This window comes from Watersipora subatra, chromosome 8 (genome assembly GCF_963576615.1).
Source record: "Watersipora subatra chromosome 8, tzWatSuba1.1, whole genome shotgun sequence".
Taxonomy (NCBI): Eukaryota; Metazoa; Bryozoa; class Gymnolaemata; order Cheilostomatida; family Watersiporidae; genus Watersipora; species Watersipora subatra.
Window position 1 is genome coordinate 19,789,025 of NC_088715.1, and position 16,323 is coordinate 19,805,347.

General features: G+C 35.0%; 1 protein-coding gene across 1 annotated transcript in view; it reads left to right on the forward strand.

The window, feature by feature from the left end:
- The window catches only part of LOC137401493 (uncharacterized), a 54,074-nt gene extending 48,481 nt beyond the window's left edge, over nucleotides 1-5,593 (forward strand). Inside the window, exons 24-25 of the mRNA XM_068087870.1 lie at nucleotides 712-811; nucleotides 3,593-5,593. Of these exons, the coding sequence (XP_067943971.1) occupies nucleotides 712-811; nucleotides 3,593-3,738 (246 nt within the window). The 3' untranslated portion in view covers nucleotides 3,739-5,593. The remainder of the gene's footprint in view (nucleotides 1-711; nucleotides 812-3,592) is intronic.
- Nucleotides 5,594-16,323: the final 10,730 nt, after the last annotated feature.

The following is a 16,323-nucleotide window of genomic DNA, read 5'->3' on the forward strand; positions in this document are numbered from 1 at the left end:
TTAGTGAAATTTCAGTTTTTTTCATTCTGTCAAGAGCTGGTTTGTTGTCATTAGTTGATGCAGTTTATATAATTCGCTACAGATGAACTTCACAAAAAAACATAGAGTATCAATATTTTTTATTCTAGATTGTTTTTGAAGTTTTTGGTGTTCTGATTGTCAGGAAGTTTCAAGATTAAAATTGACAAAACTTGATCACGATTAAAATAATCAGAAGAAAAATATGTGCAAAATGACATCATTAGTTGTTATCATTGCTATAGTTGATATCAACTATTGCGTTCAAGTTGCAGTGTTATGCATCTCTTTTCATCTACAAACACCATAATTGCAATTTCGCTTGAGCTGTTATCAGCTGTAGCATTCAAGTTGAAAGGTTACACGCCTCTATTCTGTCTGTGTCTTTTGCTATTATAGACGCCATAATCGCACTTTCGTTTGATGTTAGCGTTTTAATCGCAATCAAGTTTCATCAATTTTAACCTTGAAATATGTTAGCAATCAGATCATCTCAAGCAACAAAAACAACGCAAATGACCGGAAAATGCTGATACTTTCTGATAACATTTACTGAAAACTTCAAGTGCATCTTTAATGTGGACTTGATAGTGTATGTTGGAGTTAAAGTATCTCGATGGCCAATTTTCGACTCTTTCAACGATCAACTAATTAACACACATCAACATATGCTATGAGTTCTTTTGTTATCAGCTGAACCCAGATTGTCCTGAAGCCACACGATCCATGACTGAGCATTTTCTGGGACTAGGAAGGGCCCTCCACTATGGAAATGAACATGAGCAAGCTTTGGGTATGTAATTGGCTATGTAATTTTACTAATTTGTTTATACGTTTGTATTAGATACATACAATAGATACATTAAATACATCGGAACATGCTGTAAACAAATGATGTATATTAGAAATAGTGTATCAGATGGTTTAGCGACATATCTCATAGTTAATATTAATCTTTGTCCCACGATCAAGCACGAGCGAAGCTAGTGTGTGGGAGCTTTATGATAAATGCATATGTGCACACAACTTTCGAAAAGTATTGATCAACGGCCGTACCCAAACCCTTGTACCGAAATCCTATCAAAAAATTTAACCAATTTAGTGTGGAGTCGTTTAAGTATAATAATGATACAAAACACATATAAACCTATTTAAATATGTTACCAAGTCTTTGAAAAGTGTCGACAATATCCTAAAACTTACCCATCTTATCGGATTATACATAAATAAAAAGGTTAATTTGGCCTAAAATTGCCATTAAAACCTGCCGGCCTTTTTTAATCAAAATTAAGACCGGCCAAAAAAACGGCCGTAAAGCCGTGCGCATTTCACGAGAAAAATGTGCACATTTCTTCAGTCTATGGCATTGTCCAATCGCCCAAAGGTTTCTGTAATAAAGGTAGAAGTACTGAAAATTATTCGTTTCTGTTTTGCCGATTTTACAGATAATTCTGATATTTTTGACACTTGTAATGAGTACTTTGGTATTCCAACTGATGTCCAAAGCAGTGAAAGTAAAGGAAATGACGATGATATTTTTCTAACGATTTTTATAAGATTATTACAATATTTAATTGTGAAAATAATTATTCGTTTTTATACGATCATTATAAGATTTAGTTATAAGAATAATCATTCGAATTTACAAGATCGAAGTATATAGTGACCGATGGTGTGCAATATGTTACTGTTATTATTTTTCTAAAGATCTTGTTGATTATACTACGGCTGTGCCCAATATCACGGTACTGCCAAGCCGTTTTAATATCTGCAAAATTAAGTAATATGCCTATATTTTTATAGATATACAGCTATTTCTGTGACAACCAGCTAAAATCTGTTTGGATTTTTAAGTTCAGCGTACTTTTTTGGATATAAACACAGAAATCTAGATAAATATCACAACTTTTTGATATTGGTTGCTATGACGTTTTGAAATGTAAACAAAACTGTGCATTGGTTTTCGTTTCTCAAACTTTAACACCAGTTTTCTCAAAACTATGTTTTCGCACTAATGGTAAACATGCATTCAGTTTATTGACCATTAAATCTGCTGCAATTAAGCTGGAATCAACGTTTTTTCAACATAACTGAGAAATTTCTCCTTCTGCTAGTGTAGATAACTCTAAATCTCACAACCCCCCCCGACATAAAGGTTGCCTTGCAACAAAATTCTCATTACAGTTATTTGGTATCAAAATATTCACCATATCTTACTCTGTTGTGTTGTAGGTGTCAAATATGTGGAAATGTGATTACAAGCTCTTAAAAGCTCAAAAACGAAAAGCCGCCATAGATTGGAATCTCTTTATTTCTCTGACGTAGTCATGATAGTTTGGTTATTGTCTTGTCACGTGATGTTTTCATGTGAATTAAAAGGCCAATAAAAAGCTCAATATAAACTTCTCGTAGCACTAGTTTATGACAAACACTTTGGGTTTTACCAAAGACCCCGTACCAAATATAGATGCTCGCTACTTTACAGTTTGGTTTTGGCTTGAACTAATCGTCAAGTCGTAATCTGATCATGTGACCCAATACTTCGAAAATAATTTTTGCAGCACTTTTCGATTATCACAGGTGACCAACATGCTCATCACGATTATCAGACAATGATATGCACTCCTTCGAGCTAAGGTTAAAAAGTGTAACGAATTTTTACGGTAAATTATAAGATATCAGTGCTAAAAGTGACAGCATTACAATGACGAGAAAATAGACGCTTAAAAACAATAGACATGGTTTTATTGAACGCGTGAAGTATATTTGTGGAAATATTTCGACGAATAAGGTTGCATGAAAGTGTAAACAGAAACCATCTACCACAACTACATTACATTTGAGCCGTTTTGGAAAGAGAATCCAAGCTACGGCGGTCTCATGTGGCTGCGATTAACTGTTCGTTTTTGAGCTTTTAAGAGCTTGTAATCACATTCCCAAATATTTTGCACCTACAACACAACAGAGTAAGACATGGTGAATCTTTTGATTTCAAATAACTGTAATGTGAATTTTGTTGCAAGTCAACCTTTAACCATGGTTTCTGGGACATGATCCATTTCTTTATTTTGCTCCAGTTTGCGAAAAATCTCCAGACATACGTGAATGCTAATGCTTGCTTTCTGTTACAGATACTGTCAAAACCATTCTACATTCAACACAACCAACTTTCAAACTGTGTATATTACACAGCAGCTTGCCATTTTACTTCTAATATTGCATTTCTCCTATTGCAGGAGAGAGATATAAACATATAATCTTTTCCTTTCATTATTGCGGTTTGTTGTGCATAATAACACCCAGTACATTACAGCTACCATTGCAGCTACCATTGCAGTTCTCCTATTGCACTGCAGTGCCATTTGACTGCTAATATTGCATTTCTCAACCAGCAGTACTCTTTCTTTTTTCTGGAAAGACACTAGGAGAGTTCCAAGGTTGATCCCAGCGGTTTATGTAGCACATTAATATACCTAAATGTGTATTTAGTCACAGTAGTTTGATGCACTAGTAGGTAATAAATTTCAACAGGTTGTTGTTGAAGCTTCTGATAGGCTGACATTCTATGTTTTAGCGGTTCTTGATATTGCTTTTAACGAGCCACAAGTTTCCCCAGTCGAGAGAGATTCTATCTTAGAGTACAAGGCTAGATCATGCGAGTCTTTGGGAAGGCGTAAGGATGCACGAGCATGGATGTCTATGAGAAAGTCGCCGCGTTAGGATACTATTATCGTTCAGCCCTATTAAGTCATCGCCATATAAATGGAGTCATTGAGAATTTCAATTTTTCTGAATATTGACACTTTGTAGTCGACTCAAACTAAACATTTTGTATGGCCATATTTAGAGACACAGTTGCTTCGTGCTTTGTTACAATTCTGCGTTTTCCTTAAACATGAACAAAAGGAAATTTATCCTTTTTATGATTGCTTAAGACTTAATTTTTCAAGTCTGTATTAGCAGATGGTTTCAAGCAATTTGGTCCTTTAAGTTGGTTGGTTCAACTGCAAATCATTATAGTGTAATTTTAAGCTGTGGACATGTGGTAATTGTTTTAGCTGTGTTATCTGAAAGCTCAAAGTTCTGTTTGAAAAGTGCCAATGAATTTCCCTTAGTTATAAACATTCTGTCAATTATATTTTTACCATTCCTTAACAAAATTACAGCCCAAATAGTTGCAGCAGATTTGTTTCATGAAAATCCTCTGATGCTTTCAAAAAATATAGGGGTATATGTTGATTATTGGCTCTCAGCCTATTCACGGTCCATAAAGCGGTGTTAAAAAGTCTCCAACTCCATGTCATCTGACCATCAGCTGACTTGAAGTATTGACTTAATTTAATCCACACTGCCAAAAAATTATTTTTGCATGTATAAAACTATCTTAAAATAATATCTTGGCCTAATAAGATAAAATGATAAACATCACCATTTCGTTTAACTAAGTAATTCTTATTTGGTGGCGCCATGCACCATTTTGCATTTTAACATACTAAACTTAGAACGTTCCGTCAATAGAATAGTGTGTGCAGTTACTAGTGGATAGCTTGCTGGTCTTAACACTGGTATAAACAACGACTGCAAAATAACTTTCTATGTAAAAACTCGAAGTTTGCCAATTTCTTTGTAGTAATTTCTAGCAATTAACTAACCGTGGTTCAGTTGAAATCGTGGTTCAGTTGAAATTGTGGTTTTAACCGTGAAAGTATTTGCTCATGTTTCTATTTTAATTACTAAAAACTGAAACATTCATGTTCTGTTACCTTCATTAAACTTTTATGGAGCGTCCAACAGTTTTCCATTGATATCTTATCACCATTGATATCTTATCACCATTGATATCTTATCACCATTGATATCTTATCACCATTGATATCTTATCACCATTGATATCTTATCACCATTGATATCTTATCACCATTGATATCTTATCACCATTGATATCTTATCACCATTGATATCTTCCATTGAGCTTCTATTCAAGATTAAGCTGTAAACCAATCATTTATTTGCAGTTTTCTGATGAATTCAAACAATTAGCCCTTAAAAAGTTAACAAGTCTTATATAAATAGGTCAATTTTTTGCCTATTTAATTTTTTTTATGAAAATTGGCACCAAAATTCGCATCTTCAAATCGCTTAGTTTAAATCTTAAGTCATCAATATTGTTGAGAGTTTTAGTGAGCCCAACGGAGTGGCATGTAAATTGATGTGACTTAACATATTGGCATTTTTCTCAGTGAGGCTTTTAAAGTATCGCAATGTGATTATCACAAATGATTTATACGCTCATCTTAGTATGTGTCGAGTTGTTCCGAGTTCTGACTGCACACAAATGTTAGCTACCTTCACCAATATTGTGTTGTTTATACAGTTAACTATGGCTTTGTAATGATGGATTCCTAAATGTTTTTCATTTTTCAACATGCTGATATATTAAAGCTTTATGGTTCAGATTACTCATGAAATGACTATATATTTTATTAGATAAAATCAAATATTATATAAAGACAGTATTTTTCTAATTTCTTAATAAATTTTTGAATATATTACGTCAGTAGAAATACAGCGAGAAATAAACCAACGCAGGAGTTCAATAAGCTCATTGGGTCAATTGGCTCACCAGATCAAGATATGCACAATGCTCAGAAATATACATACATATATTGAAATGTTTTATGCACTTATTAAACTTTGAATCAAATAACAATAGACATACGTACTTGTTTGACAGACGTTAGGTTTTTGAATAGACCCTAATAAATACATAACATGGCAAATGAGTTTTGTCTGTTAGCAAATCTACTTATTCAGTAGATTTCTGATCACTCCCATCTAGCGGAATCTTTGATGGCGGTTTGAGTGTTTACTCCAGTTTTAAAAAATAGTTAAAGACCGTAACTTATCTAACTATATAGCTTGCTATATCTGGGATGCCATGTAATTACAGGCTTGAACTAAAGCTAGTAAAATGGTAATGGAAAACTGAAAGACAAAGATTGTATATCAGTTCTGATTGGTTCATTTCTAGCTAACTGAAATTGCTTCCTTGTGTTGAAGGCATTCTGAAGTGGATTAGTTCAGTGTAGAATTTTTGCAATAGAGTTCTCATATTGGCATGAGTGTGAGACAAGAAAATTATTGTAACTTCTGTGTGGTGGGCTTAGCCTGGAGCGTACTGAAATCGCATGGTAATTCCTTGAGCCTTCACCGACATGATCATTCCACAATTGTCTTGAATAGAACATTCATATCATTATTTTGATGTGATGAACGAAACCTCAATGACATCATATAGCAGTTTATGACACAGAGCATATGACTTTGTGACATGGGGCATATGACTGTAGCTGTAAGTGCTTTGAATGTATGTAAATAAAATGAAATTAATGAAATGAAATTAACTGACTTGGCAAACAGCAGATTTGATTTCGGTTATGCTTTTTAAGATATATATATATATATGGCCATATATGGTTGGAGTCTCATATGCCTTTTACTAAAAGGCTTTTAGTAAAAAATGTTATTTTTATAGTTTGGGATTTTCTCTAATATTTTGCTAGAAAGAATATTTTTAGCTCAGTTACCAATATGACTAGTACGCAGTGGTAAGGTGTCTGAGTAGTGTAGTGGTAGCTTGCCTGCCTTGGAGTTTATTTAACACATTGGGTTCGATTCCTGTGTGAGACAATCTTTTTTCCTAACAATCTTAGCGTGACTTTGGACAGACAGATGAATGTACATTACGGTACTATTATTATATTAATGGCTATTACCATCCAAAATATTTTAGCAAAAAGCTTAGACTCATATTAACAAGAAGTCACATGACTTGCTTCCCTAAAACCAGAGTTGTTGTCATGGAGGTACAAGAGAATATAACTTCTCGAAATGAATTCTGAATGATTTATGAAAGATCCAAATTTCTTTCCTAAATATGCCTGAAAAAGAACTGCTATTGCTACTACTGGCGTACTGACTACTACTACTAGGTTAGTGCTGACACATTCATTGAGAAGCCCCTACAACTAAAACATAAAATAAACTGTAAATAAAACTTCTCAATTTCTTCCTCTTAAAACCCATGACTTCTGTGCACACCTGCGTGAGTGCTTTACTTGTGAGATAGTTGGTCAAGAGGGATAGACATAACTGTAGACTGCACAGTTTTATCCCTTTCAGATTGTATAGAACAGTTTTGTCTTATTTGCTTTTTATTGTTGTGCATGTAGTTACATGTAGTAGTACAGTTACCATGTAGTACATTGTTCAATTATGCCAAATATGAGTTCACATCCTGTTTTGCAGTTATGGTTGGCGGTGAAGAGCATTGCAAGTTTCCTTTTCTCCACATTTGTAAATTTTGATGTTTTGATAACGCTTTTAATATTTTATGCCAATATTTGCATAAGTGACATATTTTACCATTTTTCTGACAACTTGAGGCATTATTGGCCATTAGGCAGCTTGCTTAAACCGCTCCATTTAATTAGCAATTCTTATGTCTCTAATAAACCCCATAAAATACAAAATTATCTAAAATATTTGAGAATTAATTCTGTTATGTATAGCTTGAGAAATATTATATATTAAGTATCATTTGGTTAAACATGGTCATATGACTCATATCTCCTTCCAAATGAAATAGAGAGGAGCTTCATGTCCTCAGAGAGCGATGGGGATATATGCACTGTACATCATATAGCTATATATATACACTATCTTTACATATCGGTATAGTCATAATTTGTACATATATTGTGTAGATATGTCTATCAATTCACATTTATCATTTAACGAGTGCTATTATGAAACGGAATATAGAAATCTCATCACCAAAAAATTATATGTACACATTTTTCATATGTTCAACATTTTCCTAACATCCTAACTTTACAGAATATTAGAAACTTTTAATATTAAAATTTGTTGTTCAAGGTATTGTGATGCACTAGATGCTTACCATGTGTAGTTTGCCTCGTACTCCCCATTATCCTGTTTAAAAAGACTGTATTGTAGAGTTTTCGATTTAAGCTCGTAATTTTATTTAACATATAGAATTATTCATGAGATGAGTTCAATGGTTATTATGCAGGTCGCAATGTTTATTGAGTACCGCAAAACCTGAAATAACATTTCAGTACTATTTTTATACAAATTTGTTAAGCACAATAATTATGAATGCAATAAACTATGAAAAATTACAGTATGATAGCAAATAAAATTGCTGAACATCAACTGAAGTGTGACAAGAAACAATAAAACATGGTATAATAAAATAAAACAGCATATGAAACTAACCTGTAATCTTTAGTAAATAATCCCTTAGCAATTGACAACTTCATAATTAAGAGTAGTAATTCAAATCTGGCTGCTTTCTACAGAAGCTCGAGAAACGTCACGCTATGAGTTAAGCAAAACCTTAGCTTATGACTCAACGCCGGCAGCTATCATTGGTCAGCACGGATTAGGCCATTCTGACTCAGCATGAACTCCAGGGACGCTGATAAACTGGTAAACTTTTACTACATGTATCATACCTGTTTTGTAAACATTTTTTATTACTCTGTATGCTATGGTCACAACTAACAGCAGCAACAAATACAGTATCAACAAAAAGCCTTCAGTACTAAAGGTCATGCATAAGGTCGAACATGCCGTTATGCTACTTATTCAATTTAAAAACTTAAATCAGTTTAGAAGTTTCAGATGCTCACATTCTCAAGCCATTTATCATTCATTAATGATTTACTCATAGGTCCAGAGTCTACAAAACTAAAGGGGTAAGTTTATGCAAGGCTTTTATGTCAAAGATGAATTTGTAAGGTGGTCAATTTGTATGCAGACATTCTCGCATCACCTGATCCTATTGTCATCTTGTTTGCAATCGTATGTAGCTCACTAGTTTCTCATTTTAGTTTTAACCAGCATTGACAGCATTTGTCAATATAAATGCACCTGTACTCCTTACTAGTGGTCTAATCCTTGCTGCATTTAAAAACTCTCGTCATGCAGTGACTGCTACAACTACAGTATGTATGGTAGATGCTTCTACAACAGAAACAAATAAAAATAAAAGCAGTCTGTTCCGGGAATGCTTTTTGTATGTTTTTGATTGTTGTCTGTACAATAAAATACATACAAACTTTGTCCATTCCAAGATCTTTACAAACTCACTTTTTAAATACAAAAAAACTAAACATAACATTTTAATGACTACAAAAACTGTTGTATTATAAGCTTGTATTGACAACTATACGCCATTTTCTTATCATTTTCACTTGAGTTCGTGATCGCAGCAATTTTACATCAAATTAAGGCCAGCTCACACCGCCAATTACATCAACCTTTCTCACTTTTTGCTTTTTGCCAACCAGGTCTGTGCTGTAAAGAAAAAGTATAGATATTGTATATGTTTAAAATTAAATAAAACAAAATATATCTTTACTATTATAAGAGTATTATTTATTACTATCTTTACTATTATTATATTTATTATTATACCATTACTAATTATATTTATTATTATTGTCTGTCTGTCTATTTGTTTGAAGCCAGGGTTAAAGGTTAAATGTTAAGATAAAACATAGTTTTCAATGAGACCTAAACCCACTTGCACCAATCGACCACCTTAGAGTATTTCTGAGTGTATCTGCAGCTATAGCTGCAAACAACACTAACGTTTATTGTCTGCGCCTTATCAGCACACCTCGTGGTCTTTCACAATAGACTGACGGGGTACCGGTATATGCTGTATATGTAATAGATCTACCTTTATACGCAATTTTCTCTCCCAAATAAGACAAAGATGGTGTAAAAGCAATGGAATTCTTGTAATTTAAATCAAACCTGATAACTTGTTCCAACTTGGCTCGTTACATAGTATAGAATTTTTTATGTAATACGGAGCAAAGACTACGTAAATCCGTTACGTTAATTGGATTTTATGTTACAGAAAGATGTATGGGAGTATCTACTATGTTTTGAAACTATTTAAAATATCAAATATCTCTAAACAAATGATATTGGATTTGTAAGTTACATCTTTGCCGCAGTCAGTAAGCTATGAAGGGAAACATTGTTCATCAAGTTTTACTGATTGAACGTTGTGCTTCAATTCTATGAAATATATGAAATTCTAAAATAAACTACAGAAATCAGTATATCTAAACAAGTGTCATTAAAACTTTTGGTTATCATCATATAGCAGTTAAACTATAAAGTATAGCATTTTTAAACAAATATTATCAGATTTCATTATGGCTCCAAACAACAGGTAAATCGATTTATTCTTAGTACTTCTAAACGACTGTCATTAGGTTTTGTACTCAGCTTCAAACAGCATGTTAACTATAATCTAGTTTTTCTAACAACAGGTACACCATAGAGTCTAGCATTCGTAATGGTAAACACTTTCTTCAGCTCGCTCTATTAACAGTACAGCAACAACAACTCCGATAGATATGAACTCAAATTACAGCGGTATTCTTTGAGCTCATATTAAGTTGAATTGACACAAACAGGTTAGGCATTGTAATAACATCTTTGATTATTTTTTAATGTTATACCAATTAAGCCACTACTAAAAAGTAAATAACACATTGCATAGCCTTTTATGACAAAGAATTGGCAAGTTTTAATCAATAAAACCAGATATTCATCTTCTTTCCAATCATTTGAATATAATTAATATATTAATTATATTAATTATATATTAATTGAATATATATAATTTTTTATTATCAGCAATTTTAACTGTGTTAGCTTACGATACCAATTTATTTACAGACAAGCAAGCATAGATTCAAATATTGTTTTTTCACCTGTTTCCTTGAATGCTTTTTGATAAGATTTTAGTAAACATTCTAATAAATGTCACTTGCATGACTTGAGCTCCGTGGCTCACTAATAAATCTTCTTCATTATACAGTACGAGAGTTAATCAAAACGTTCCAAGGCAATTTTGATATTTTGGCAAATCTTTCACTCGCCACCATTTAGTGTTAGCCTTCTTCAAAATATTCTATTTGAATATCAATATAGGATTCAAAGATTGCATACACTGGTGGAACTCATTTTATGGTATACTGTCAGAGTCTGGCAAACATGCAACCTTCCCAGCCTCTAGTTTCTCAAATCATTGTCTTGCAACACGCGTGTGAGTCGGTGAACAAGAAAAAGTCATTTAGCAGTAGGTCTGGCGAATGTGATGTAGCTCCTTGTAAAAAATATTCAGTAGCCAGTGCGTTGCCGTATTGCAAAAAAAAAATTTTTTTTCTCATTGTTCAGGCCATTTTAGAATTATTATTATTGTAAAAGTTGTTATTCACAGTCGTGTGATGGTAGGTGACTGGTTTTAGCCTGTGTTGAGTCCGGGTCTTAACAAAAGGCCAAAGGATCCAACATCTTCCTCAACTCCACTAAGAGAGGACCTTCCTCAAAATGTGAGCTGTTCCTAAGATGGCTGTCTTCTGTATAGTCTCAAAAGACATGTTCACTCCCACCTCCGCCAAGTATGCTACATGCCTCATTGATATTGTTCCAAGTGCACCAATTACTATTGGTATCACTTCGGTCTTCACCTTCCACAGTCTGTTTATCTCGAACCCAAGCTCTTTGTATTTACCAATCATCTCATCTTCCTTCTGTACTACCCTTGTGTCTCCAGGTATTGCTATGTCTATGACCTGGCACAATTTGGTTTCTTTATTTATTAGTATAAGGTCTGGTCTTCTAGCTTCAATAACCTTGTCTGTTTGCACATTGAAGTCCCATAGCAGCTTGACGTTCTCGTTCTCCAATACAGCTTCTGTACGGTGGTCGTACCATTTTGCTGTGTGGGGCAACTCATGTTTCTTACATATGCTCCAGTGCACTGCACTTGTCACTTTGTCATGCCGCCCTTTATATTCTGTCTGTGCGATCTTACTGCATTCGCTGACTATGTGGGACACTGTTTCATCTTTCTGCTTGCACAATCTGCATTTCGGATCGTTTGTTGATTTTTCTATCTTGGCCTTCCTATAATTGGTTCTTAATGCTTGATCCTGGGCAGCAATGATCAGGCTTTCAGTCTCTCGTTTGAGACATCCCCTCTTCATCCATTGCCATGTTTCCTTTGCAGCTTGATCTTCTGTCTGTCTTAGATGTTGTCCGTTCATTGCTTTATCATGCCAGTTTTGCCTTCATTCATTTTTCTGATGATTTCTATACTCTTGTCGTCCATCTTCACTGTTGGTATTTATGATCTTACCTGCTGTTCTTATAAATTCGACTGGGATGCCTTCTGTGTACTTTTTCAGACTGTGACTTTTGTAATTCACAGTTTCCTCAACACTCATTAATTCCCTACCTTCTCGGTCTCTTTCAACATATACTCTATCTACATCAGATCTTGGATGAAGACCTTTATGCATTGTCAGCAGTTTCCGCGTCCTTCTGTCCAGTTGCTGTAACTCGGTCTTCGTCCACTGAATAATCCCTGCTCCGTATCTGTACAAGGACACAGCCCATGTATTGATAGCGGTAATGAGATTTCCAGCAGTCAGCTTTGATTTCAGCACTTTCATAAGCCTGTGAATGTATTCCTTCTTGATCTTAGCTTTCATTTCAGATTGTTTTATGTCATCTGCCTCCATAACTCCTAAATATTTGTAGCTTTCATTATCTTTTAGTTCATAGATTTCTGTTTCATTTGGTAGCATGATATTTCCTCTGCCAGTTAATTTCCCTCTTATCATGGTGATGGTAGCGCACTTATCTAATCCAAACTCCATACCAACGTCATCACTGAAGATTCTCACTGTGTGTATCAGTGTCTCAATCTCATTCTTGTTCTTCCCATACAGTTTCAGGTCGTCCATATACAGTAGATGGTTAACTGCACATTTGTTTTTGAGATGGTACGCTGGTTTAACTTTGCGCAGTACAGTTGTGAGGGGTATCATTGACATCACAAATATCAAAGGAGAAGGACTGTCCCCCTGAAAGATACCTCGGTTGATCGATACTTTCCCTAGTTCTTTCCCTCCACTTTCCAGCTCTGTTTTCCATTGTTTCATACCTGCTGTCATGAACCTCTTGATGTTTTCTGAGATCCCTAACATATCCATTACTTTGATTATCCATGAGTGGGGAACCATATCATACGCTTTTCTGTAGTCGATCCATCCCATCACCAAGTTGGTTTTTCTTGCCTTACTGTCTTTCATAACACCCTTGTCTATTATCAATTGATCTTTAGTTCCACGACTTTTTCTACCACAGCCCTTCTGTTCCTATGGTAGTAGTTCATTTCTCTCCAGGTGTTCATAAATGCTGTCTGAGATCATTGCAGTCAGTACTTTGTACATTATTGGCAGGCAGGTAATCGGTCTATAGTTTGATGGTATGTTGCCTTTGCTTGCATCTTTAGGTATTAGCACCGTTCTTCCTGTTGTCATCCATGACGTCGGAGTGCCTTTCTTGATAATCTCATTCATCTGATTCACAATTCTTGTGTGAAGAGCTGTGAAGTTCTTGACCCAGTAGCTCTGTACTCTATCCGGTCCAGCGGCTTTCCATGGTGACAATCTTCCAAGGGTTCTTTTTAGTCCCACAACATTGATCTCCATATCAGTTTGTTTCTCTAAATCTTTGTAGTCATGTTCAGCCTCCTTGATCCATTTGGCATCTTCTTTATGAGTGTGCGGCTGTGCCCATATGTTACTCCAGAACTCCAGAGCAGCATTGGGCTCAGGCGGTGGTATCTGTTTCTGTTGTTTACCTTCTAGGCTTTGGTAGAATCGCTTTTGGTCTGTTTCAAATAGATGGTTTGTATGAAACTGATTCACTCTGTCAGAATATCTCTTAATCTTTGCTGCTGTGGATGTCACTCTCTGTTTAAGTTCCTCAATCACTCGGTCTATTCCTTTTTCCTTCAGCCAATAACCTTGCTCTATTTCTCTTGTGATGAATTGCCTACCTTCTTTGATGTTATTCATCTTTGCTAAATCTTTACATGTTTCCTCAAGTTTTCTTTCTAGTCTCATTTTCCATGCCGGTATTTGGGTTCTCCTGCCACCGGTTTTCTGTCCTTTCTGTAATCTTTCTATTACCAGCCATGCTCCTGCATATATCAAGTCGTTTGTACCTCCAATATCAGTGGTGTCAATAAACCTGATTGCCTGATTGATCATTCCTGTTTCCTTCCTGATCTTATTATCTTATATCTTTCGGTATCTTCTTTAATTTTGGCATGTTTCGCTTTTGCTCCAGTCCCTCAATGATGTCTTTGATGCGATTGATTATCTCTCTCTGTTCCTCACTTGCTGTTGGTCTTTCGATTGGCGTCTCTATTATCTCCATAGTAATGTCGCTCTCCATTACTTCTTCAACTGCATCAATATGTTTATTTACATTGTTCTGAATTAGAGCATTTGTTGGTGTCGTTGTTACTCTCTGTCTCATCTCTTCTATCTCCAAGTCGGACATCAGTCCGTTTCTTTTGATGACTCTGACTTGATCTGCTATCCTTTGATCTGTTGTGCTGAACAATCCTCGATCATTCCATATCTGATGCATCTTTTTCATGTATCCTCTCTTCTCTGGTTGACTTTGGTAGTAGCATTCCATTGCATTGATGTTGTTTATTCGTGTCCATCCTCTCCTCTTCTCATTGTGATTAGTTGTCCCAGTAACAGGTTGATGACTGCTCCCTGCCTGGGGTGGCACAGGTGAGCTGCCGGGCAAGAGTTGACAGGCTGTTCCTGTCCGCTTGGCGCCGTAGGGGTTTCTTTCTGTTTGTGTATTCATCATGGGTATGAGTGGTGATTTGTATAGGGTTTTCTCCCATAGCCTTAATCATTTTCCAATGCTACAAGGCAGTAGGTTTTGTGTAAGGTTAACTCCATTAGCCTTTGGTTGAAACATCAACCTAACCCACAAAGCATCACACACTACTATGAGCTTCTATAAAAGCCTTCTCACAGTAGCGGGTCCAATTAAGCGTCGGGCACCAAGCCGATATTAGTGGATCTTTACCAAGGTCAATCCACTACTGGCGCCAACGTTATTATTATTATTATTATCATTATTATTATTATTATTGAACACAGTGCTCTCAAAACTTTTAAGTAGACATATTTGTGACTTTCTTCAATTCTGAGGGTCAGGCAAAGGCCACAAAGGTGCACAAGTAGTAAATTTATCAAAGTCAGACAGTAACTAATCATAGCTTGGAAGATATTAGTCTGAACATCGTAGTTTGCTCGCATGTTATGTACCTGTTCCAAGAGTTGTCCAAGCAACTCACACCTTACTGACCTGTTGGTGCAGAAAACACTAAGGTGCTTCAGGCTGTTCATACTTCGTTCCTCATGACAGCATCCATGTAGAGTTTACTAACCTTTAGTGAACAGACAAGTCAACTATACGTAGCACTAGTTACCCTTTACGTAATATCATCATCGAAAAACTGAAATGAGAAAAGAAGAATAAATGTTCAAGAATACTCATATACATAGACATCACTCGAACAACGCATAGAATATGCAAACAGATGTAGTTTTAGGATAGCCAGCAAAGCATGACATACATTGTAACAAAAGTATTACCAGAATTCCAATAATATTTAATTAAATGAGTTACATACTTGTGGGAAATTAATCAAAGCTCTAAATTATTGCCATATATCTCAGAAGAGGTAAGATTGTATTGGCATCGTTCAACAATGCCGCTCAACTCATGAAAAGACCAAACAATGGATCGTCACATATGATAACCTATGTTTGAGTGGACCCAAAAGTCAATCAACATGATTTTGGAGATCTCTATACAACATTTTATGTATAGGCCTATATTTTTCCTGTAATATAAATTTTTACATTTATTCTCGGTGTAGTTTTATGTAAAGTAATTGTTTTAACATTATATACTGTATATCTATTTGGGAAACCACAAGTTTTAAAATTTCTGAGCATAACAACATATATTCTTGTAAAAATATTTTCTCCAATAATGATATATCTGATCAATGATATACAGCCCAAATTGGGGCTGTATATCATTGATCTGATATATAAAGCAAATACGTATAAGCAAGTTTTCATTGTAAATTTTCTTTATTGCTGCATATAAAGTTTGCTTCGAAGTTGTCCTTTCTTTTGCAGAAAAGACAGTTTTACAAAAAAGCGAATAGGTTAAGTACAAAGACCGTTACGGCTATATGGCGAGCTCGCAATAGCGATGGATCAGTTTCGTTTTCCGTTTTCTGCGCGGTAGTAGCGTTCTCTGAGTAATAAATGACACTTAACGAATGTTTCTTAT